At 61.0% G+C, this 25,143-nt stretch overlaps 1 protein-coding gene across 1 annotated transcript; it reads left to right on the top strand.

Annotated features, from left to right (window-relative positions):
- Positions 1-284: 284 nt before the first annotated feature.
- PDXK (pyridoxal kinase) lies at positions 285-25,143 on the top strand. Its single transcript, XM_060010248.1, has 11 exons — positions 285-526; positions 13,874-13,928; positions 17,058-17,162; positions 17,746-17,829; positions 18,240-18,286; positions 18,914-18,999; positions 20,185-20,230; positions 22,582-22,693; positions 23,618-23,754; positions 24,673-24,739; positions 24,949-25,143. Exons 1-11 carry the CDS (start codon positions 440-442, stop codon positions 25,059-25,061), a joined length of 939 nt encoding a protein of 312 aa, XP_059866231.1. The 5' UTR covers positions 285-439; the 3' UTR covers positions 25,062-25,143.

Below are 25,143 nucleotides of genomic sequence, written 5' to 3'. Positions count from 1 at the left end.
ATGAATGGCGCGAGGAACCGAAGGATGAAGGCCGGACGGCGCCGCAGTGCCCTACGGGGTAAAACTGAAAGTGCACGCCGGGTTTTGGAGGGTGGCCGCCCACGTGCCAGGAGCGCTGAGTGACGTGGCTGGCTCGCCCGCGCCGGGGGTGCGGTCTGCATTTTCCCTGTCCCCCGGCAGGGGCGGGGGGGGCGGGCCCCGCACGGATGCCCCACCTCGGCCCCGCCCCCTTCCCGCCCCGGCGCAGCGCCGGACCCGCGGGTTCCCAGTCGCGCTGAGGTCAGAGGGAGGCGGCCTGTCGCCCAAGCGGAGCGCCTGCGCCGAGCGGGGCGGTAGCGGAGCAGAGCCGGAGCGTGGTCCGAGCCGAGCGGAGCGCAACGCCAGAGCGCGGCGGAGACGCTGACCCCGCCCGGCCCCGCGCCGCCGCGGCAGGCCCGGCATGGAGGAGGAGTGCCGGGTGCTCTCCATTCAGAGCCACGTCGTCCGCGGCTACGTGGGCAACCGGGCGGCCACGTTCCCGCTGCAGGTACGCTTACGTAACCCGGCGGTGTCCCCTCGCCCGGCCGTTGCGGGCCCGCGAAGGGGTGGCCGCAGCCGGGCCGCGTGACCTTGGCCGGGCAGCCCCAAGGGTCTGGAGCGCGGGGTGCCCAACGCGGGCGGGGGAGGCAGGCGCTTTGCGGGGGCGGGGCTTGGGGCAGCACTTGGACCCTTGCGGGTGGGATGGGGCAGGGATGCGGGCCTTTGGTTAGAATGAAGCCCCCGGCGCGAGCGGTGCTCACCCACCGGCTCGACCCTGGGGACGAGAAAATGCGGCGTCGCGGCCGGAGACCCTGCGAAGGAGGGCGCTGGGTAGGCAAGGTGTAGGCACTGCTCACCTGGTGGGCTCCCCATGCCGTCCCCGCCCCCTGTGGGTCAGGATGCTGGCCGGGAGGAGGAGGAGGAACCCCGCAGTGAGGCCCCGGGCGGCAAGGGTGGGCTCCATCCTGCGATTGGCCGTGCCGGGGACGTGGTCCCGGGCAGGGGACGGGGCAGAGAAGGCCTACCTGCCGGTGTTGGCTCTGGAGAAGAAGAGCCCAGCGGCCAGTTCGGGCCCGTGCAGGGTCTGGCTTTAGAAGTCGCTTGTTACATGTGTCAGCCTTTCCTTACTGGGGTGCCCGCGGGCTTCCTCCTGCCTCCCCCTCCTGTCCTCGGTCAGGGGCTTTCCGTCTCTCTGGTTCATCAGCCGGCACCTGCTGCTTCCTGTCGCAGCCCCGAGGTTACGGTGGGGCGGCCCTTGGAGGGGCGGGGGGAGGCCTGGGTGCAGTGGGGTGTCATGCTGGGGTGTCAGCATTGGGGTCCCTGGCACTTGCCCTGTGGGCTCAGGAGGAGGCTGGGTGTCCGGGCAAGGTGGTGGCTCTCTTGGACCACTCACCTTTGGTCCATTGTCCCTGGGCCCCATCCGTGAGTAAGGAGCCGGTGTCGGGCCCCTGCTGTGTGTGCCAGGCCCCTGTTCTGGGCCCTCAAGGACGAGAAGGGCCACCCACTCCCAGTGGTCTGTGGGCTGTGGGCTGGCTGGAGGGACCCTGGGGAGGGTTGGAACCACCTCAGTAGAGATTGAGGGCCGACCTGAGGCAAGCAGGAGGAAGCAGTGGAATGAAGACTGAAGGTGGAAAGGTACAGGGGTTCAAGTCCAAGGGACCTGCCCAGCCGCCACTGATCTGTGAGCACCTGTGGAGATCATGTGAGATCCTTGGCCCTCCCGTTCTGACCAGTGGGGCTGCAGACCGCGGGGGTTGTCAGGGTGCGCGCTTGCACCTGTCCGGAGGCCCCATCTCTTCTTGGTCACTGATTGCTTGGGCAGGCCCAGTGCGGTGGGACGATGCTGGGGGGAAAGCGCAGGGTCCCTGAAGCAGGGGCAGACGGGAAGGTGGAACCAGGCAGTTCCCCGGCAGATACCGGTGGCAGCCGCCCCCCCCACTAGGAGGGAGCCTGGGGAGCCGCCCTTCCCAGAGGTGTGCTGAGGTGCGCAGGCCTCTGCTGGCTTCCCTGAGCCTCTGCCTCTCCCTCCTCCCCACCCGCCTGCGGCCACTCCCTTTCTCTTTCCCTGGGGCAAACTTTCTCTGCTCACCTTGTTCCTGAATTTCCCAGCACTTAGCCTCAACTTCCACACCAAAATGTCCTTTTCCAGTTACTTGACGGGGTGCTCCCCCGGACCACCCACTTGGGGAAGTGCCTCTTAAGGACTGAACCTCGGTTCTTACCTGGGGTCTCCCCAGTGCCCAGCATCTTTACCTGTGGGCTTGAGGGACATAGGTAGGAGGTTGTCATCTCCCTCCTGTCATCCCTGGGGTGGGGGTGACACCTCTGCCTCTGATTTAACCCATCCCTGCACTTCCTTCTGTCTACTTAAAGAAAAACACACAACATGCGGCTTGTGAGTTTAAGGTTATTTTCCCCCGCGGACTCACTGAGGATCGTAGCCCGGGAGATGCCGCTCTGAAGAGGTTGGGGAGAAACCAGTTTATATGTGATGTCTTTTTAGCTGGGAAATACATGCAGTCAAGCATACATCTTGGTAGAAGGTTACTGCTAATCAGGAAGAACAGATATCTTAAGTTAATGATTTTAGTGCTTTTCTGAGTATAGGAAGATGCAGGAATTTGGCGTCATTGCAATTCTTTCTGAGATATGCATCTAAGTATCTTAGGGCCTGTTTACCTAAAGCACAGAGTGCCTCCCAGGTTTTTTTTATTCCTGCTGTACGCGGGCCTCTCACTGCTGTGGCCTCTCCCGTTGCGGAGCACAGGCTCCGGACGCGCAGGCTCAGCGGCCATGGCTCACGGGCCCAGCCGCTCCGCGGCATGTGGGATCTTCCCAGACCGGGGCACGAACCCGTGTCCCCTGCATCCGCAGGCGGACTCTCAACCACTGCGCCACCAGAGAAGCCCTCCCAGGTTTTTTTTTTTTATCCTGAATTCTTCAGGTGGGCGACTGAAGTGGGTTAGACTTAGGCCTGTATCAGTTGAACCGGAAGTGAGCCAGGCTCTTTGTTTTTCTTTGTTCACACTCCCCTGGAGGCTTAGGAGGCCCAGGAAGAGGGGCAGGTCTTTAGCCCGTGACCTTGAGGAAGCTCCCTTCCGCCTTGAGTCCTCCGGTGCTCAGTTGCCTCATCTGTAGAATGGACACGATGCCTGCCTCACGTCATTTTGGGGCCAGGGAACATGGGAGGGTGAACGTCTCTGGGAGATGCCTGGGAGGCGCTGGCTGCTGAATGAGGTGGCCCCAGTGCCCGAGGGTGCTTTTCGTACCCCTCACTGTGCAGGAAGACCAGACAGGAAGGTGGTAGGGCTGGTGGCAGCAAGCCTGCCTGGGGCATCTCGGGGAGGCCAGGACCCCCCTCAGGACTGGATGTGGGTTAGGGTTCCTTATGCATGTCCTTTGCCCTCATGACCTCCTCCTCCTAATTACAGAAATAAGACGTAGGCTTGGAGGATGGAAAGAGCTGAGGAGAGGGAGAAAGTCGGAGAGGGTGGCCCTCAAAACGTGTCCCGTGGCCTTCCAGCCTGTGGATTGTGAGACAGTGAACTTGACTTTGCGGCTCGAGCGCTCACACGGTCCCTGTTTGAGGTCCAGCTTGGGGCATACAGTTCAGCCCATAACAAGCGCAATTTCCAGAGATTCCTTAGCTTGCTAACCGCTTAGTGCCTCCTCACCTGGAGTCCAGATTTCTCCTGGGTCTTCCTCTTGCTTGGGCCCAGGCTGCGGAGCCCTTGTAAGTACTGCAGGATACTCCACGGGGTCCCATGCAGGCATCTTGCTCCCCTCCCCATGCGTGAGCTGGATCAGGGAGAGGCAGGGAGATGGGTGGCGCTGGCCCGCAGACCCGGCTTGCACCCCGCAGCCTTAGCCCAGGATGGGCTGGGGGTCAGTGGAGCCTGGAGGTGGCCTCTCGCCGCACGATTCCAGCCAGCCGTCCCTTAACTCCACAGTTCAGTCCACTGTAGGCTAGAAGGAGCCTGTTCGGAGAACTTTAGAAGTGGCACAAATCGGAGGTTTAATTAAAGGCCCAGAAGTTGACACGACATCCAAAAGCTGTCCTTTTTGGGAAGGATGGCACCGGCGGCGACAGGCTGTTCAGCTGCGGCTCCTGTGTCTCCCTCCCAGCCCCGCGGCGTGCAGCCGGCTAGGCAGCTGGCTGCGGCCGGCTCTGTGGTCGCCCCTCCTTCTGAGGCTGTGTCTGGGGTTTGGCACTGCTGCTTCAGGCACGTGTGACCTCTGTGGTAGGGGTCACCAGAGGCTCACGGTGCCTCCTTGAAGGGCCATGCTGGGGGCAGGGACATTACATTATGGAATTCTGTGGCCTTGAGATTCTGACTTGGGACCTTAGCTCAGGACCCATTTAAACACCACGTCGCCAAGATGGGAAGGCAAGACCACAGGCGGCCCCGGAGGATGGTTTAGGGGGACATCTCAGTTTGGGGCCTGCAGAAATCCACTTCGTTCTCTGAGTTTCCTGGCCCCTCGGTACAGAAGCAGAACTGAGACGTCTAAGGGGGCTGGGTGGAGACTCTGTTTCTTTGTACAGGGACCCCAAAGCCAGGCCTGAGTGCCAGAGGGCTGGCTCAGACACCCCGCAGGAAGAGGCAGGCTGGTGGCAGTGGGTGTGCTGAGAGGCCCCTGGCCTGGAAACCTGGATACAGGCCCCTCCCTTGCCTAGTGACATGGCCACAGGAGCTGAGCAGAGGTGGACGGTCCTGGGGTGTTAGAAGCACATGTGCACGTGTGGACGACTCACCCAGCGTCTCCTAGAGGCTCGTGACTGGGTCCCAAAGAGGCGCTTCAGACCATAAGGAGTTTATTTCCAGCCTCTCACATTGAAGAACCCTCTGAACCACAAGGTGGTCTTCTCCGGAGGTGTCTTGATTCGTGGTCAAAATACCTGGTCCTTTGGAAAATCTTTACATTTTTTCCTTAGAATTCCTGGGATAAAAATGACCTTTGCAGCAGAACTGCATTTGGAAGATACTGGAAGAATGTCACCTGCCCTTTAAAAGACACAGTTTTTGCCTTCGCATTTTTCATGGTGACACATGCATTGGCAAACAGTGCAAGGGAGCCGACGCCCCAAAGCACACCTCCCTCTGGCCCCACTCCGGCCACCCAGCACTTCCCGGGGCGGGACGCACTGGGGCCGGAACCCTGTTCTGTGCTCTGCAGGCCACATGGATCTGCTCGCTCCCCTCTGGCCTCTGGAAGCCCCCATCTCATCCACAGTGTGTCCCAATCCTGGAACTTGGGTGTTGCTTCATTACTTCTCCGGCCGTTTATTTCCCCAAGAAGGTCCCGAATTGCTTAATATCTTGGTTTCCTGACTCTCGTAGTTTGGGACTGAAATTTCTGTTATTCTGCTCTGCCTCTCATGCAGAAAGGCACGAACTTAATTGTCTGTGGTGTGTGTGGGTGTAGCATGTGCGTGAGCATGTGCGTGTGCGTGCTCAGGTGTGGGTGTTTGCGTGTGTGGACACCTGTGCGGTCGTGTTATGCGGCATTGCTGTACGCTTGGTAGCACCCTGTGTTGTGCTGCAGTGACCGCCCCTCACAGGGACCTCTCTGGAAGCGTCTGCCAGCAGGTGGCTTCCGGGACTGCGCCCAGCAGGGACGGTTGGCTGTGGGGCTCAGGGGCTTGGATGTCCCCTGGTGCTCAGCCACTCGGAGCTTTTGAAATAAGATCACAGAGTGATCCGGAAGAGTGATGCCGAGGAGGAGAACAAATGGAGTTTCTCAAGGAGGGAAGGAGGTGTCCGGCCACGGGCCTTGGGCTAGAATCGCGCGGTCAGCCGCGGAGGGGCAGCTGCTCCTTTCCCTGCTGACCCAGAGCTGCTTTCCTGTCCCCCGTCTGATGCCAGTGCCACTGGGAACTCGGGGCAAAACCCCTTCTTTTATTTAGGGCTTTGCAGTGCGGCCCAGCTGAACATGACCGGCTAGCGTGCAGGGCCTGGGAGCCGGGGCGGGTGCGCTGTGCTGGGAGCAGGGCTGGGGCTGGGGTGATGGGGTCCGGGGCTGTGATGCTGAGGTGAGAGTGCCCGTGGGGCGCAGGTGGCCTTGGGACTTACGGCTGCTTTGGGGAACACAGGGCTGTTTCCAGTAGGAGTTCCCACTGGAGACTGGAGGGTGGGGGTTGAGCTGAGTGGTAGGGCTGACCAGGGATGGGTGGAGTGAGGGACGCCAGGCGCCCAGCCCTGAGGCTAATCAGGCCCATCACAGGCATGGGGCTTTCTTGTGTCCCCTCTTTCCTAAAGCTGATTTCCTAGGAGAGCGACTAAAGGTCTTGCAAAACAAGCCACAATGAGGTTTCTGAAGATGGTGAAGTGACCCCTCCCGCTGCCCAGCACTGACCCTGGAGGAACCAGGGTGGTCTGAGCTTCCCCGCTCCTGCCGTCAGCGTGCTCTGCTGAGTTAACGACCGGGTCTCACTGTGTTCCCCTGGCTGTCAGCAGTGAGTTGATGACGCAGCAGCCGGGCGGGCAGCCGGGAGCACATAACCCCCGCAGGCCGTGGGATCAGAGCATGGCTCCCAGCCCCCCAGCACGTGTAGCTGCCCTCGGGGAGGGATGCTTTGCCTGCAGAGGTGGACAGGGGTCTGCGTGGGGCGAGAGGCGGGGGCCTCTGTGGCCGGACGCCTCTGGCGCATCTCGCCGCCCTCCCACACTGTCCCCAGGTGCGCCTGCGCATCCGTCGTTGGGGTCTCCCCTGCCCCGGGAGAGGGGTGGGAAGCTGGAGCGTGGGGTTGCGGGGCAGCGCCTGACGCCGGGACCTCGCCCAAGTGCCTCGGTTTCCCCTGTGCGTCTCGGTGGGCCTCCCGGGTCTGAGACCGCATCCCCGGCCTTAGCTGTGCTCACGTGGTCGCGTGCGGACCTGCACGAGCCCAGTGGGCAGCAGGCCGAGGCTGAGGCTCTAGTTCTTTCTGCTCTCGGAGCCCGAGGCCCGGCGTTGGCCCCCGGCCTGCATCCCGAGGCCCACGGGCCACAGCTGGCGGGGAGCTCAAACTCCCAAAATCCCCGCAAGTCCAGGAGCTCCAGCAGAGGCAGAGAAGGCAAGGTTTCCAGCAGGGGCTTGGGGCCAAGAGACCTTTTTCTACACTGAGGAGAGGAGCTCACAGAGGCCAGAGGCGACAGAGCTTTTGGGGCTTCAGAAAGCGGCGTGGAATTCACAGGCGGTGGGACGTGCAGCCTGCGGTCTAGGCTTCATCCCACGGCAGCCCTCGAAGGTTGGGGGTCAGTGAGGTGCCTCTGGGGCCCCGGGGCCAGGGGAATACGGCGGCACAGAGGCTCCCACGATGGGAGTGAGGTCTGGAAACAGGCCCTCTTGGGCCATCTCCACAGAGAATTCCAGGAGCATCTGCCCCTGGCTGGCGCCGGGCTGGGGACGGTGGAGGAGGGGGATACACCGGAGGGGGGCAGGGGGGAGGGGAGAGGCCAGAGGGGGTGTTTCTCTTTATCTCGTGAGGCCTCACTTCCCCTCCCCTCTTTCTCTTTTTTCTTAAAATGAGTCTTGTTGCTGGTAAATGGTGAAAATAGCAGGGGTGGGGCAGGGCCAGTTTCCCAGTGTGAGTAATTCCACCGGCTGCCAAGCTGAGTGGGAAGACAGGCTTGTGGGTTCCCGAGCCCAGGATGCGGCCACAGCAGTGAGTGAGCCTTGCCGTGAAATGCAGTAACTCGTGGAGGAGTGTGTGCTGGGATCGTTACAGACCTGCTGATGTAAATATAATTGACATCAGCGTGAGCGTTACGGCTGCACAGCTGCATCGCTCCTCGAGGGGCCTCCGAGCTCAGGGCCAGCCGTGCACGATGTCTTCTCGTTCAGAGCACGCTGACTGCCTCTTCTGCCCCGGCCAGAGCACTCTGCTTTGCTTTTTGTTAATTGAAGCATAGTTGATTTACGATATTTTGTTAGTTTCAGGTGTACAGCGCAGTGACTTCGGTTATACATATATATTCTTTCAGATTATTTTCCATTATAGTCTATTGCAAGATACAGGATATAATTACCTGTGTTATACAGAGTTTTATATGTAGTGACGTGCTCCCATATTCCTAATTTATCCCTTCCCCGCCTTCCTTTCCCCTTCTCTAACCACACATTTGTTTCCCGTGTCCGTGAGTCTGTTTCTGGTTTTGTATTATTTTTTAGTATCCACATATATGTGATATTGTCTAATATTTGTCTTTCTCTGTCTGATTTCACTTAGTATGATAATCTCTAGAGCCACATCCCCATTGCTGCAAATGGCAGTATTTCATTCTTTTTTATGTCTGAGTAATATTCCAGTGTGTGTGCGTGTGCGTGTGTGTGTGCGTGTGTGCGCGCGTGCGTGTGTGTGTGCGTGTGTGTGTGTGCGTGCGTGTGTGTGCGTGTGTGCGCGCGCGCGCATAAATAAGCTCTAAGAGAACAAAAAACTTAACTTTGTTCAACTCTATTTCACAAGACCTAGAAAAGTGCCCAGCACTGGGTGGGCTCCTACTAAGTCTGAGTTAAGTAGAAGAATGAATGAGTGAATGAATATATATACACACACCACATCTTCTTAAACCAGTCGCCTCTTGATGGACACTTAGTTTGCTTCTGTTGACGAAAAATTAATCCGTCAATCTAAGAAAGAAATGGAAAATTTTATTCCAGCCAAATTTGAGGATTATAACCCAGGAAGAGCATCTCAGAAAGCTCTGAGAACTGTTAGGCCTGTTAGAAGTCAAGACACAGTTACAGAAAGTTTTGGAGACAGCTGGGCATCAAATGTCATATTATTGACAGTTTAGATAATCCATGTGACCCCTCACAAGATCAAGAAGGAATGTTATCTTTAAGGAGTTGTCTTGTAGATGCCGGGAGAATGTTACTCTTTATGGCTGAGCAGGGATTTCTGCCCACGGGGAGGTCTGTAGATGCAGATATATGACACAAAGTGGGGGGAGAGAGGAGGCCAAAGGGCAGAGGACATTTTTTTATGTTTAAATTTTTCTTGTCTTGCCATAAAATAGGAAGTTTATTTCATACTTCCGTGTCTTGGCTACTGTAAATAGTGCTGCTGTAAACATTGGGGTGCGTGTGTCTTTTTGGATTAGAGTTTCCGTCTTTTCTGGCTTTATACCCAGGACTGGAATTGCTGGATCATTTGGTAGCTCTATTTTTAGTTCTTTAAGGACCCTTCATACTGTTCTCCATAGTGGCTGCACCAATATACATTCCCACCAACAGTGTAGGAGGGTTCCCTTTTCTCCACACCCTCTCCAGCATTTGTTATTTGTAGACTTTTTTTTTTTTCTTTTTTTGCGGTATGCGGGCCTCTCACTGCTGCGGCGTCTCCCATTGCGGAGCACAGGCTCCAGACACGCAGGCTCATCGGCCGTGGCTCACGGGCCCAGCCGCTCCGCGGCATGTGGGATCTTCCCGGACCAGGGCACGAACCCGTGTCCCCTGAATCGGCAGGCGGACTCTCAACCACTGCGCCACCAGGGAAGCCCATTTGCAGACTTTTTGATGATGGCCATTCTGACCCATGTGAGGTGGTACCTCATTGTACTTTTGATTTGCATTTCTCTAATAATTTGCGATGTTGAGCATCTTCTCATGCGCTTGTTGGCCGTTTGTATGTTTTCTTTGGAGAAATGGCTATTTAGGTCTCCTGCTCATTTTTTGTTTGGCTTGTTTGGTTGGTTTTTTTTTTTTCTATTGAGCTGTGTGTGCTGTTTGTGTATTTTGGAAGTTAAGCCCTTGTTGGTCGCATCGTTTGCAAAGGTCTTTTCCCATTCTGTAGGTTGTCTTTTTGGTTTGTTGATGGTTTCCGTTGCTGTGCAAAAGCATTTAAGTTTGATTATGGCCCATTTGTTTATTTTTGCTTTTATTTCTTTTGTCTTGGGAGAAGAGAACTCTGCTCCTAGAGGGTGCGTGTGAGTAGGCTGGACTCTCCTGGGGCTTCCACCCACACTCGATGGGGTTGTGCAAGGGTGAGCCAGGGGTGAGCTAAGGGGAAACAGAACGGGGAGTCTTCACAGTTGGTTGATTTCCTTTGCTATTGTCACTGCTCTTGCTTAATAAGGTTTGCTCCTGCATTCTTTTGTTCCCTTAAGATCGTTAATTGCTGAGAGCTGTTCAGGGGCAAGCACTGTGACCAGGCTTAGGTCACACATGGCTTAGACCACAAGTGGCTTCTCTTGCGTCAAGAAAGCCATGCCTGGTCCTCCTCCTCCTGGGACCCCCCCACCCTGTGTGTCTACGGTCGGGACTCAAAGCTGAGGGGTGGGGGGATGTGTAGGGCTGTGTAGTGCGGGTGCTGGGAGCAATGGAAAGACCACAGCTGCTTCTGGGGGCCCCCCTTCTGCAGGTGAAGAGCGGTGCTGGGGTAGAGTGACCAGCAGAGGCAGGACCCTCCCCATCTCCCAGTCTCTTCCCCTCAGTGCTCAGTCGGGAGCCCCTGGCTGAGCAGGGATGTGATGTCCGGGGTCGCAGTCCCAGATCCCAGAGCTGAGTACTAAATGTGTGTGGGGGGTGTTGAGCTGAAGACTAGGTTTTAACGCAGACACCTCCTTTCTCTGGGGTCCAGGGGCTCCCCTGTTGGAGCCTGGCCCTGTGCCCCGTCTTCCTGCTGCGTCCCCCGGCCCTGCCCTCACACTAGCCTGTGATGCCAGTTCATAAGCTGCTGGTAGGTGAAATGGAGATGCCAGCCCAGAGGCTTAGCGCTGTCGTTTAGAAGCAGAGAACAGCGGCTTCGAATGTGCGGGCTCTGAAGGATTAATTATCTGTGCATGCGGAAGCAGTGGAGCAGGCTATTTTGAAAGGATTTTCAGGATGTTTGTCATCGTTGCTTCAGATCTTGTTTCTTTGAAGTCCATTAGAATTTAGGGACCTGGAATACCGCAAGCTCTGTCTAGGAGGCCGTGAAATCTGGCAAGTAAAGTTGCAAAGTGCCAATTTTAAGTTTCTAGTTTAAGAAGACTTGAGTTTTGCTTTATTACTTTAAGTCCTCATAATACTGGCTTGAAATTTTTAGAAAGACGTTGAAGTACACGTCATAAGCGTGTAGCTCCACATGTGTTCACAGAGGGAGCGCGCCTGGGGAACCCCCCCCCCGTGGAGAGCTGGGGTGCGGTCCTCGTCTGCACCCAGGCCCCCCCCAACACCCCGAGTCACTACCCTCACCGCCCGGAGAGGCGCTATCCTGGTGGCCAGGGAGCTTTGCCTGTTTGCGATATTGAGGTGAGGCCTGAAGGTTGGTTCGTGTTGTTCAGGTGAAGAGGGAGGGAGGGTTTGGGAAGTTACTGGTGCACAGGAAGGCACGCACAGCCAGGGCACAGTGGCCGACGATGGGGCCCCTGGGGCAGCCACGGCCCGGGGTTTCCATGCTCTCTCCCCGACCTCCGTCTCTCCGAGAGGTACTGCGGGTGGGGGCCCCGCTCTCACCTGCGTCCCCCCTCCGCAGGTGCTGAGATTCTCAGTTACCTGGGCTGTGCAGTGTCTGTTTCCAGAGTTGGTGGAATTGCTCACCTGCTGCGTCTCCTTCTCCTTCTCTGTCCTTGAGAATCAGTTATAAAAGGATCCCTTTTTCTCATTTTTGCGGTTTCCGGGAGAGAGAGGGCCCGAAGGTCAGGGTCCACGTCTCGCTGGGAGTCCCCGGTGGGCGGCATCTCCTCCTGCAGCAGTGAGCTCAGCGGGTGAGCTCAGGGGCCGGCCCCACTTCCCACCCCGCAGGGCACTGTCTCCTGCTTCCCCCGGTGGCTGCCGGCTTCCCGCAGCTTGTGTGGCTCCTTTGGTGGGGTCTCTGGTGGGCCATGTGGAAGTGAACTTCCCAGCTGAGACCCGGCTGGGGGTGGGGAGAGGACGGAGGGGACTGGGCACCAGGGCCGGGGTGTAGAGGGGGGCGCCCGTGAGACCGATGTGTGTGTCAAATGAGCGAATACTCATCAGGCCCTGCTCTGTGCCTCGTCCCAAAGAACAGGGTCGCAGCTTCCCTGGGGGGTGGGGCAGGAGCGCCGTAGAGGGGGGAGGGGCGAGTCCAGGAGAGGAGGAGGAAGGCTTCCGGGCAGGTGCCAGGGTGGCTCAGCGCCAGCCCCTGGGGCACCGTGTGTGAGGCGGGGAGGGGGCCGGCGGGGGTGGGTCGCGTGGGAGGTTCCAAGAGGCCGCGCTGGTGGCCTGGGGTGGGGGGCAGGGGCGGGAGGAGACGCACCAGGAGGCAGAGGTGCCGGGTTGCCGCCTGGTGGATGACGTGGCCTTCAGCTCAGCCCCCTCCCCAGAACCCGTGGGTGGGAAGAGCCTCCCCCAGCGGTGGCGCCCACGAAGGCTCAGCTCAGGGCAGGCAGCGAATCCGGTGGCGGTCGGGGCTGGCGGCTCCAGAGGCAGGCTGGCCCTGAGCTTGTTTGCACTGAGTGTGGGAAGGCGGCCGTGGTCAGAGTCCACGCGTGAGCCCCTTGCCTCCCCAGGGGTGGGGGGACACGAAAGAAGGCCTGAGTGGGTCACCTGTGCTCTGCCCCCCGGGGGTGGCCGCCTGGTGCCGCAGGACGCGGCCGGTCCCTGGGTGCCGCTCACGCTGGGTGGACTCCTGGGTGTCCGGCCTCGCCCGGGGGGGGGGGGTGGTGCTTCCCGGCTGTACCCTGAGCACAGGGCCCTGCACGGGGGTCTTGGGGCGTTGCTGGGCGCGTTCCTTGGGCAGCTGGGGTGGCCGGCCGTGTGGAGCGATGCCGTGGATGCTCTGAGAGGCGGGGAGGGGACCACACTGCGGGGCCCTTGTCCCGGGTCTGCCCACGGCGATGGCGGTGAGGCCAGCCTGGAAGAGGCCGGTGGGGCCTGGCGTGGGTCCTGGGCCCTGATGCCCACCACCTCTGAGGACCGAGGGGGCCCACAGGGAATGTGACTTCTCCCGCCGAGGGATCTGCGGTGTCCTGTACCTCAGTTCACCCGAAGGAACCAAGACCGATTCAATGCAGAAAAATAGGAAAGTAGAGATACGCACAAGGAAAAACCGCTGTGGGACTTTGCGTGTCACGAGTGCACGCTGTCAGACTTGTGGAGACGTCCGGCCGTTTCAGACACAACCTCTTGTCCCCGTCATGAAGCAGGGGGGCTTCTGCTTCATAAACCTGGCTTTAGCTCCATGCTGGCTTTACCTTTTCTCCAGTCACCTGCTCTGACTGCTGGAAGGAACTTTCTAGACCTTGTGTTCAGGCTCTCTCGGCACCAGAGCGCCACCCCTCCCCTCCCTTAACCGCTCTGCCCCCGGCGCCTCTGGAGAGGCTGGTGGCCCAGGCGAGGGGGCCGAGCCCCGGCAGCCAGGTGACCTGAGCCGGGACCGCGTGAGGCTGGCCCTGTGGGGTGGGGTCCCTCTCTCGTCCGGGAGCGGGTCTGTGGCTGCGATCGCTTAGGACCTTTGGCTCCGGGCTGGGTACCTTCTTTCTCCCCAGCTGGCACGTGACGACGCAGGGGCTACAAGCCAGGCTCCCAGGGAGGGACTGGGAGCCCTTGGCCTTGCCTGCGCGTTGGGCTGGGGGCCGGAACACAGACGACCTCACTGCCCTGTGTCCCGACAGATGGACGCCTTGCTGGTCTCTGTGAGCACTTCCATTTGGTGGCATTTCCGGAAGTGAGGTGCTGAGTTCCAGCGGGCAGGCAGTGGCCTCTGAGCCCTGGCCCTTCAGGGGTGCCTGCTCCCCGAAATGTTTCCCGTCACCTCCACGCACGTCACTGGAAGTGCGGGTGCTGAGGCTGACCTGGGGAGACCACCCCCCTTCCTGTCCTCCACGTCTGGGACCCTCCAGCCAGCCCCAGGCTGGGCCAGGCACCTGCCGTGGGTCCCTGGAAGCCCACCAGCTCTCTTACACCCGCTCCTTCTCTGTCTGTCTTGCAGGTTTTGGGGTTTGAGGTCGACGCAGTGAACTCTGTCCAGTTTTCAAACCACACAGGTAAGGCGTCAGCCTCAGCGGTCCTCGCAGAGCTGAGTGTGGGCGTAGGACGCGGTCCCTCACCTTCCAGACGGGAAATGGAGCCGGGGGTGTGGTCCTTGCCGAGGCTGCACAGCACGTGCACACGGGGCTCGGGGCCTGGGTTTACATCAGTGTGGCTGCTTCGGAACTGGATGGCCTGGCGGGTGACGTGACCTCTCGGCCCCCCGCTTTCCTCCGTGAACCAAGGACGGTGATCCTCGTACCTGCTCTGGGCCCCGCCACCTGGGTGGCACTGTGGACTGGGTGGGGAGCAGATCCCAACTTTCTCGTGAAAGCAGAGCCTCGGGGAGCTCGTGCGTGTGTCTCTTCGTGCACGGGGACCCCAAGGATTTCTGTGCACAGAAAGCTGTGCGAGCGCTGCCGCCTCGGGTTCGTGAGGGTCACAGCCCTTGGAAAGCCCCCAAGGTGTCAGGCGAGGGCCCCGGGCTCCCCACCCCCGTGGCCTTAGAGACGCCCTGACCTGGGATCCCTGAGCTGGTGCTGGCAGGGGCACAAAGCCTCTCGGTTCTTGGAAACATTCCCACATCCCTTCCTTGAAATGACTCTGAACCTGACGGAATCTCAGAGCACAGAAGGTCCCAGAAACTGCTGGCCGAGTGCCGACCAGATTCGCGGAAGGGTGCTTCCGCTTGGCCCGATTCTTCCGGGTGGGGTTCTTGGAAGGGAGGGGGTGTCACGAGTCACCAGCACACTGGGTTCAGATGAAAAGGCTACAGTTCCCACTAAGAGTCCTTTCCTGCCTTTGCTTTCGGAGGGCCGGGCACAGTGACATTTGGACACGTTCCCAAAAGTTGTCAACCCAGTGAACCCCTTCAGAGCTTACGGGTTTTACTGGCTGTTTTAACTACCCTCTTTTTTTTTTTTTTTTAAGTGAAAGAGCCAAGTTGGCTTAGACATTAGATGACGATGCCCGCCCCCCGCCACCCCCTGTGCCCCCCGCCACCCCACCCCCGCTCCAGGGCAGTGCCGGGCTCTGAAGCAACAGCCGGTGTTCTGTGGTGGTTCCTTTAGCAAGAGTTTCCTGTTACCCAAGATCCAAGCCCTTGGACGAGCGGCTGGAAGAAACTGGATGGGGCTGGAGGTTGGCGGGTGGGGCAGGGCCAGGCTTCCAGGCACGTAGGGTTTGGGGTGTGACCTGCTGCCAGGCCTGGTGGTGACCCCCTGGGGGCGCAGGACCAGGTGCCTGCAGCAGACGTGCAGGGAGGAGCTGGGTCCCTCGGGGTCACCGGCTCGGCCTCTGGGGAGTTTGTTGTTTCATCTGTAAACTGTAAATTGGGTGGGTTGGACAGAGGACCAGAGTGCCCCTGTGTTTCAGAAGGGTCTCCTGAGTTTGGAGAGGAGAGGCTGGGTTGGTGGGGGGGCAGTAAAAGGAGGGGGCCCGAGCCTTCTCATCATGTTAGGAAGCTGGCTCGCTGGGCAGGGGGCGACCCATGCTTGAGACCTGGTGGGGGCTGACTGCACATCACGGGCTGCACTGTGTCCCCTCAATTCACGTGTCAGAGTCCTAACTCCCAGGACCTCAGATGTGATAAGGTCTTTAAAGAGGCAGTTAAAAGGTACATGGGGTCATTGGGGTGCCCCTGCTCCAACCTGATCGGTGCCCATGGAGGAGATAAGGACACAGACACATGCCCAGAGGGGCAACCACGTGGGGACGCAGGAGAAGCCCGCCGTGGGCTCTCAGAGCAACCAGCCCTGCGACACCGTGATCCCGGACTCTGGCCTCCAGAACTGTGGGAGCCCCTGTGGTTCTTGGTCACAGCAGCCCTAGGACAAGAGAAGTACATGTGCAACGGAGTCAAACCACACGGTGTTGGGGATTCCCTGGCCGTTCCGTGGTCACGACTCGGCGCTTTCACCGCTGAGGGCCCCGTTTCAGTCCCTGGTCAGGGAATTGAGATCCTGCAAGCCACGTAGCGCAGCCAAAAAAAAAAGAAAAGAAGAAAAAGGAGAAACCACCACGTCTGGAATGATGTTCGGAAAACCAAGGGGCAGGAAGGGCCGTTGTTCCTCCCGCCTGGGCCGGTGGGATTTTGTGGCAGCAACGCCGGAGGCTGCCAGCTCTCAGCAGACACCTGAGCCTTGGGGGACAGCCCTGCGAGAGATGGGTCACCTCGCCTTGGCGGACCTCCTTGCCTCTGGCCCTCCCGACTGGTTAATGGGCGTCCACCAGAGGCCACGCCGTCCTGGAAAACTGCTGACAGGTGTTGTCGGGTGTTGGCCCCTCCGCGGCAGGAGAGCCCTCGCCCCACGGGCACAGGGGGTGCCGCAGCCCCTTCTCCAGGCCCACAGCCCAGCCGGTGCGGGACCTGCAGGACAACACCCGAGATGGCAGGGAGGGTCTGGGGCTGTGGCCGGGATCTGCTTCCCGTGGTCTGTACTCGACTTTGCTGTCATAGAAGTCAGCCCTCCCCGAGGCTTTTACTTATGTGCTTAGGAACCCGTCCGTTTGAGTGGTCCCTCTTGGCGTAAGGGCTGCCAGGATGGACTTGCCGTGGGCGGACTGCGGGGTGTCCCTGGTGGGGTGCGCCCGCCCCGAGGGACCTCGAGAGGGCCTCCTGCCTTCCCTGTGTGCGCTTCACCCGGGTGCCTGTCGGGTCAGGAGCCCCGGCCACAGCCTCTTGCTGGTTCACATGCGGCTCTTGGTCAGGATTTGGCCCGAGACTTGGATCGGTTGCCGCTCATCTTGGATGGAGGTGGGGATTCAGGGAGCCCCTACCTGCCAGGGTGCGCAGGTAACAGTCTTCAAGCAACTCAGCCTGGATGGGGGACGCGCACAGGAGAGGCTGGCAAAGCCAGGGACAGTGACACGATGGAGACGCTCCCAGGTGCCCCGCCAAGGACAGGGAGAAGTTTCGCAGCCCTGCGTCCTGTCTGTTGGTACAATGCAGGCTGCACAGGCGTCCTCAGGCGGCCTGCAGAGCTGGGCCCTCGCTGCACCGGCTGGGAGGGTGGACCCCGGACTCAGTAATAACAACCCCAGAACGTGTCGGAGCCAGACATGCTTTCGGGGGGGACCTGCCGAGGGCCGTGTCGCCCGCGTGCCCCACGCGTCAGGGCCTGCGTGTTCTGCTCTCCCCCCACCAGGCTACTCACACTGGAAGGGCCAAGTGCTGAACTCAGAGGAGCTCCACGAGCTGTACGACGGGCTGAAGCTGAACGACGTGAACAAGTATGACTACGTGCTCACGGGTGAGGCCCGGGGGACGGGGTGCCGCAACCGGGGCCTGGCGCCCACCTGGGGTGGGCTGGGGAGGCCCGGAGCACCCCTGACCTGGGCTGCTACCTGGTCCCTGCCTCCCTGCCATCAGGAACTCAGCGGGGCCCTAGTGACCGCATGACCTTGGGGGTCCTGGCTGTGCCACGTCTCCATACTAGGGTTTCCACGCTCATGGCGGGGGACAGGCGGGGTGTTGGGAAGGGGTTTGGGACAAAAACACCCAAACAGGCAACACGCTGACACCTGGTGTGTTGGTTTCATTTACAAACCCACGTGGTTGCGTTTATTTATATACGTGGTTAGAAGTGAACATGCTGATTCTGGAAAATGGAAAAGAGGAAGGAGAGCAGTCCTCGTACACCCGCGGCTTCCTTTTCTGTAAAAGTTAACATTTCTGTTGGGAAGTGCGCGGTGTCCCCTGGTGCCTGAGGTCGTGGGGGCACCTGTCTTGGCCCTGGCCGCGGGGTCTGGGCACTGCCCGCCATTCTCTGGGCAGGTGGGCTTGATGTGCCGTTGCCGTGGTTGGGTGACGAGAGTTCTCTGTCCCTCCCAAAGGTTACACGCGAGACAAGTCCTTCCTGGCCATGGTGGTGGACATCGTGCGGGAGCTGAAGCAGCAGAACTCCAGGCTCGTGTACGGTAGGTGCTGGGAGCCCCAGGAACGGGCGGCTCAGCCTCCTTCCTTCTGGGCGCCCCATCTTCACGTTCTGCTCCTCCCAGCACACGGGCTCTGTCTGGGGACGAGAGCCTCACAGGTGTCCTCACGGTGAACCTGGCGTCTGTCTGGGGCGGATGAGAGAAGCCGGTGACCACACAGGGCTGTGATCAGTGTCAGGGTGGGGTGTGTGACCACCCGGTCCCTGGGTGGGGTGAGCGACTCCCCAGGTGGGGCCCGGACAGCAAAATGCCAAATGCCAGGTGGGAGGTGCATGAGGACGGGAGGCCGTGCGTTCCCATTTTAGTTGCGTGTGTGAAAGTTAACAAGTCAGATGCGGGGCTCCTCCCAGCGCCGCCGCTTTTGCTGATAAGATGCCCTTTGTCTTCCGCAGTGTGCGACCCCGTGATGGGAGACAAGTGGAACGGAGAAGGCTCCATGGTTAGTGCTTCCCCGCGTTGGGGTGCGGGCCGTGGGGCTGTTGGCAGCACTCTGAAAGTGTCTGCCTGGGCGAGACACTGCTCTCGGGCCAGAGACACGTCCTTGTCCCTTGTCGGGAAGGAGGGGCCGGGGCTGGCAGAAGAGGTTTCCACGAAGGGCCCCAGAGGAGGTGTTTCAGGGCCTTGCATCCCTGTTGCAGCTCTAGCAGCCGCAGATGAGTTGCAAAAGAACGAACATGGCTGTTTTTTAATCGAATTTCAGGTGTGGACACTGAGCTTTGAATTTCCTCTAATTTCCACGTGTCACAGAATATACTGTTTTTCTTTGGACTTTCCCCCCAACCATTTAAAAACATAAAAGGCACTCAGCCCACCAGCCACACACCAGCAGACTGTGGGCCTGGGTTCCCGACGCTGATGTGGGCTGAGCGGGTGGAGTCATCGCACGGATATGGTGGAAAGCCGCTAGTGGGGACCTGACCCGGATCGTCAGGGTGGATCGTCAGGGCTGGCTGCCCCAGCCCTGCCTCGGGACCCCCTGGAGCCTTGGGGTCCCCACAGCACGGGCCGCCCTGGCCTCCCTCCCTCACCCCTCACGCGTCAGCCCTGTCCTGTCTTTTTCCCGCAGTACGTCCCTGAGGACCTCCTTCCAGTTTACAGAGAGAAGGTCGTGCCGGTTGCAGACATCATCACCCCCAACCAGTTTGAGGCTGAGTAAGTCATCTGAGTCGGCTGGAGCAGTCAGACCCACCCCCATCCCCATGGGGAGAGTGACAGGGACCCCGCTGGAGAGTCCCAGTCTGCGGGGCAGGGAGCTGCCAGCCCACCTGAGCGCCAGGGCGGGCGCTGGTTGTCAGCAGCAGTGGGCAGTCGTTTCCCTCCGACTCCCTGTGGTCATGCTGGTCCCTGAGCAGCGAGAGCCTCTGGGGACAGAAGTGGGCAGAGGCGCTGTGGCGAAGCCAGGGGTGCACGTGGCTGACACGGGCGATGGGACAGGGAGCCCACGCCAGCTGACGCGGGCCACCGCCCCGGAGCTCTGAAACCCACATCCCAAATCTCTGCACGAGGTTAAGAGGACCATGCCGGCCCCGCTGCTCAGCGCCATGTTTCCAGGGGCCTTTCTTGGATGCCCGCCCCCCCCCCCCGATGGACAGGAGAGCTGGGCACTCGGGGTTGAGGAGTGGCTCCTGGGGCCTTGGGGCGTGAGCACGGCGGTGGGTGTGTCCCCGTCGCGTTCGGCTCTGTTAGGCCGGCAGCGGTATCCCCTCTGGCCCCGAGGCCGCCCTATAGAGTGGGGATGGGGCCCCTGGACTCTGGGGGGCCTGGGGTTCCCTCACCCGCGCCTGTCGATGCTGGGGGATGGCGGCTCACCCAGAGGTCCCTGATGGTTGGTGGCTCAAGAACGTAGTGCACTGCGATTTGCAGCTGTTTGCGAGGACGCTGGCTGCCCTCAGTGGCACCGTGTGCTGTGACCGTGCACGGCCGTCCTTCCCCGTTGTTATGTGTAAACGGTAACCACGGTCTGGAACTCCAACCCGCCCCCATGATGTGTGAGTCCCTTTTCACTTTTTAAATTTATTTTTATTTATTTTATGATTTATTTGATTACGCTGGGTCTTGGTTACGGCACCCATGTGGGATCTGGTTCCCTGACCAGGGATCGAACCCGGGTCCCCTGCGTTGGGAGTGCGGAGTCTTACCCACTGTGCCACCAGGGAAGTCCCGTGAGTCCCCTTTCAAACTGACTCTTGACTGGTCCCCAGACACGGTGGCCGCCTGGTCCGCGACGGCGGGCGGGGCCAGCCAGTTCCCTGTGGGGCAGGAGGGGTCACCCGTGCACCGTCGGTAGCCCTGGGGCTCTTCCGGGCGATGGCTCAGCTGTGCTTGTCTGCCTCCCAGGTTGCTGAGCGGGAGAAAGATCCACAGTGAGGAAGAAGCCTTAGCGGTAAGGAGGCCGTCCTGTACCTGGCGTGGGGCAGGCAGCCCGGCTCACGGTGGGAGGGGACAGCCACACGCCCTCCGGCGGAGGAGACGGGCACCTGTGTGGCCAGCGTTGGCTTCCCGTCAGCCAGCCACCCGAGGCCCGGGGAACCTTTGCAGATTCCGTTTCGGCCCCTTTTGGTCACCTGCGGCCTAGTGCCTGCTGGGTCTGGGTTCGCCCGCTGCCCGTGCCAGCTGTCTCTGCATGAGCGTCCGGGGCCGTCGCAAAGCGCCGCACACGGGCTGGCTGAGCAGCAGGGCTTTGCTCTCATAGTTTCGGAGGCCAGGAGCCCAGGCTGGCCGGCTGGCCCGTGCTGTCAGCAGCCTGTAGGGAGAGTCCTTTCCTGCCCCAGCCTCTGGAGGCGGCTGGCAGTCCTCGGTGTTCCCGGGCTTGTGGGCACACCACCCCAGGCTCCGTGTGTGTATGCGGGGTGTGTCTGCACGCACGTGTGAGAGTGCATGTGGGGTGTGTGTGTGTGTGTGCGTGGGAGGATTCCTTGCACGTAATAGACCCGTATCTTTGGGGGCTGGCTGGGCATTTCTGGAGTCCACAAGGCAGGATTCCGGAAGGGAAGGGCGAGCTGGGCCTCTCAGGCAGGAGCTGACACCGCAGCCCTGGGCGGATTTCTTCAAAGCTCTTTTCAACCTTCCCTCGGTCCTTGCCGAGGGTCCATAGGTCTCCTGCTGGGATTTAGCTTCAGGTGGGGTCTGCCACCCCTGCGCTGCGTGCCCAGAGCACCAGGGGCTGCCAGGGCCTCACACCTTCCGCGTCTGGGCCTCTTCAGAGGCCGAGCTCACTTCACGGTCCAGGAAACACACACTTGGAGGAGCCAGGTCCCTGGGTCAGAGCTGGCGGCGGCCAGTCGTGGCCACCCCTGGGCCCGTGGGGCTGTGTGTCTGTTTCCCTGATAGGCGGAGAGCTCACTGGGGCAGGAGAGCAGGCTGGGAGGACCCCCCTTCCCTGCTCTGAGGGCCTTGCTCTGGGCTGGCACAGCGGCTGGGCAGTCTCAGAGCCAGGTGACCCTGGGGCAGGAAAGAAGCAGGGCCGTGGGCACAGTGACCCCATCTCTAACACACCTGCCCAGCTTGGGAACCAGAGGAAACTCACGGTACCCAGTGCAGGGTGGGTGCTGGGCTGGTGTCACACCTCGTGTGTGTGTGGGGGCGGTGTGCATGTGATGTGTGTGCGTGCGTGTGGTAGAGGGGGTGTGTACGCGTGCACTTGGGGCATGTGCACGCGTTGTGTGTGTGCATGTGGCGTGGGGCAGTACACGTACGTGCATGTGTGTGCTGGGGGTATATGCGTGCATGCAGGGTGTGCGCGTGTGCACACGTGTGTGTGTGTGGCCGGGGACAGCCTGTGCTCGCAGGGCGTGTTCACAGGCACCTCTCTGAGGCTTTTGCACAAGGAAAACGGGACCACCTACAGCTGTTTAAAAAAAAGCCACCCAAAGTGACGTCTGTTCCTCATTACCCGGTGACCCTCTGGCCGGTGACCTCCCCAGCCTGCAGGCCCCGGGCCGGTGAGGGGAGGGTTAGTGGTGGCGTCGCCTGCTGCCTGATACGAGGCCTCCCACCTCCCACCCCTCCTGAGCCCCATTCACCCCAGTGAGCATTTTCCCTGGCGTGCTGCTGGGGAGGGGGCGGTAGACGTTTGTTGAATGGCTAAAGGAGTGCATAGTTTCCCAGGATGGACAGCGTGGAAGCGCTCATCGCTCGATGGTTGCCGGGCACGGCTCCTGCCGCCCCGGAGCCCGGGCGAGAGGAGATGGTGGCCTGGCTGGTTGGCTCCTTCCTCCGGGGTTCGGGCACAGACGGGGTGCAGGTTGGGACCGATGGACATGCGCCCTTGGACTTGAGGCTGGAGGGAACTGGGACGGCTGGGACCTGGCAGAGCTCTCACTGCTGGGCAGGGGCGGGGCCCACGGTGTGGCCCCTGTTAGCTGTCTCTGTCCCATCCAGGCAGATTGTAAGAAGCTGAGGGGCCGTGGGAGACGGGGTGAGGCCGCCAGGGCCCCGTCTCGGGCGGCCGCGGGGCGGCTGACGCGCTCCCCGTGTCCGGCGGCCGCGCGGCGGCTGACGCGCTCCCCGTGTCCGGCGGCCACGCGGCGGCTGACGCGCTCCCCGTGTCCGGCGGCCACGCGGCAGCTGATGCGCTCCCCATCTCGGGCGGCCACGCGGCGGCTGATGCGCTCCCCGTCTCGGGCGGCCACGCAGCGGCTGATGCGCTCCCCGTGTCCGGTGGCCGCGGGGCGGCTGATGCGCTCCCCGTCTCGGGCGGCCACGCGGCGGCTGATGCGCTCCCCGTGTCCGCAGGTGATGGACGTGCTGCACGCGATGGGCCCCGACACGGTGGTCATCACCAGCTCGGACCTGCCGTCCGCGAGGGGCAGCGGCTACTTGATCGCGCTGGGCAGCCAGAGGACTCGTAAGTCCCCGCCCGGCACTGGGCTCCCTCCCGCCTTCCCGCCGCCTCCCTCGAGGCTTCCGAGGTTTGGGTTCAGTGGAAAGAAAATCGAGCCTGACTCGGCAGGTGGCCAATCTCCCCAACTCCCGACAGCTCCAAGAAAGATCAGACTGAAAACAGAGCCAGGAGAGGTTTCCGTGAATCGGGGTGCGGGGAGCGTGGGGTGCTGACTGCTCCCCCCGCGGTTACCACGCAGGTGTCTGTGACCGTGCTGGCGGCACACAGATGACATCCCCTCTTACGGGCTTGGGGGTCACATGGACCAGCCCAGCTGGAGCCCGGCTCCTGGGGAACCAGGTGTCCCCAGGCCTGCCTCCCCCCAGCCCCCCACCTCAGAGCTGATGCTGACATCGCTGGGAGGACCGTTCACGCCCTGCTGTGTCAGTCGTTCAATTATGCTGATGCCGCAGCGTAAAATGACACAGGAGGCTGGGGTCACACCAGCTGCCCCGAGCCGTGCCAGGTGTAGCCGTCACCACCCCCTCTGTGTCTGTGCAAAAGGACACTTACACACCCAGATACACTCACAGATGCACGTGCATCCACACACGCTCACGCCCACGCACGCACCCCGACCTCAGTGAGTGAGCACCGTCCCTCCAGCTCTACCCCCACCCCCATGGCTCCCGTCACACATCATCGCATGTTCCGGCCCCTCGTCTGCAGCCTGCATGGTGTGTCCCCCAGGCCGCCCTGACCCTGTGGCCCTCCGGGGCTCCAGTCTCTCACTTTCTCACTTGGGACGGGCAGCCACTGGGAGGCATGGGGGATCCCTGCAGGCTGAGCCCCCTGACGCTGTGCAGGGGAGGGCAAGCCGGTTCCTGGGCCGCGAGGCCTCTGCCAGCTGCGGGTCTGGGGGCCCAGCTGCCGGACGCTTCCCCCCAGGGACCCCCGACGGCTCCGTAGTGACACAGCGCATCCGCATGGAGATGTGCAAGGTGGACGCAGTCTTCGTGGGCACCGGGGACCTCTTTGCCGCCATGCTGTTGGCGTGGACGCACAAGCACCCCAACAATCTCAAGGTCAGTGGGGCACAAATGGGAGAATGTGTTAAGAGCCGGAGGGGTCCTGAGCCAGATGAAAAGGGAGGGCTTCGCTGAGGATGCCAGGGGAGCTGTAGCCTCAGCAACTCGGGGTCTAGACGCGTCGCGCAGGAGGGAAATCCAGTGACAGCTCGTCCTAAAATACGGCCGCTGCAGTCAGACTTGCTGGAGACCCCTCTCTTCCTGGGGATCGTCCCCCCCGCCCCCGCTTTGTGTGTGAATGTCCACAGTGCCCTCGCGTGCTCAGGCACACCCATGCCCTTTGACCTCCTTCTGGGCAGCCGTCCTTCCCCTGGGGGGCAGGCTCGCACCCTCCCCAGCAGTCTGTTCCATGTTGTGAAATGCACGGCTGGGATGGGGCCCTTCCCCTCACCTACAGGCTCAGGGGCGAGCGCTGAAATGCTGGGGTTTCCCCACCCCCCTTCCCTCAAGGGCGGAGGGTGAGCACGGACCTGCTTCACGGCCAGCTGGTGCCCAGAGGAGGCCTCGCTGGTCGCCCTCAGCCCACCCCAGATTCAGTTCTGCCCTGGGTCCCAGCGTTGGGGAGGGAGTCCACTTGCCTCCCCAGCCTGAGAAGCCCTGAGTTTTTAACTTTGAGAGGCCAGCAAGCGATGACTTTGGCCGGCTCTGGGGCAGGAGCTCTTTCCCGTGTAGATTCTTTATAACGGATTCCTTCCAGAAACGCTTCTTAAGCACCTACTACATGCCAGGCAGTATTGACAGAGCCGCCTGTGGTCCATTGAGTGCACAGGCCTCTGCTCAGCTCTCCTGGGATCTTCGCAGCGACGGCTCCGTGACGGGGGGGGCGTGGGATTGTGGGTCCCCAGTGCCTTGTCAGTGGGCAGCCCCACCCAGGCGGCCTGGGGGCGGGGGCTCAGTGTACTCTCCTCGCTGCAGGTGGCCTGTGAGAAGACCGTGTCGGCCATGCACCACGTTCTGCAGCGGACCATCAAGTGTGCACAAGGTACCACCTCACGGGCTGGCAGGGGTGCAGTGCTGCGCTGTGAACAGGGCTGGGGCGGGGGCAGCGTTGTGGAGCTCCCTGCTGAGCTGGGAACTCAGGGGCGATCCCTAGCATTGGGGGCTCTCACAAAGGCGAGGGAAGGACGAGACGGATTCGGGATCACTTCTGCTGGCTCTGTTCCCATCATTAATGCTCTGCCTGTTCTGCAGCCAGGGCTGGGGAAGGACTGAAGCCCAGCCCGGCCCAGCTGGAGCTGAGGATGGTCCAGAGCAAGAAGGACATCGAGAACCCGGAGATCGTCGTCCAAGCCATGGTGCTGTGAGGGCCGCGCGAACCCACCTCCTCCGCCCCGCGTTAGGCGCCTCCGTGTCCATCCCTGTGAAAAATGTAATGTCTGCCTTAGA

The sequence above is a fragment of the Delphinus delphis genome, chromosome 4, assembly GCF_949987515.2.
Source record: "Delphinus delphis chromosome 4, mDelDel1.2, whole genome shotgun sequence".
Classification (NCBI taxonomy): domain Eukaryota; kingdom Metazoa; phylum Chordata; class Mammalia; order Artiodactyla; family Delphinidae; genus Delphinus; species Delphinus delphis.
This window is presented reverse-complemented; position numbering and strand designations above follow the sequence as displayed.

Coding starts and splice junctions, on each gene's coding strand:
- PDXK (XM_060010248.1), top strand. CDS start 440: ATGGAGGAGGAGTGCCGGGTGCTCTCCATTCAGAGCCACGTCGTCCGC. Junction 527..13,873: donor CGGCCACGTTCCCGCTGCAG/GTACGCTTACGT, acceptor TCTGTCTTGCAG/GTTTTGGGGTTTGAGGTCGA. Junction 20,231..22,581: donor GTGAGGAAGAAGCCTTAGCG/GTAAGGAGGCCG, acceptor CCGTGTCCGCAG/GTGATGGACGTGCTGCACGC.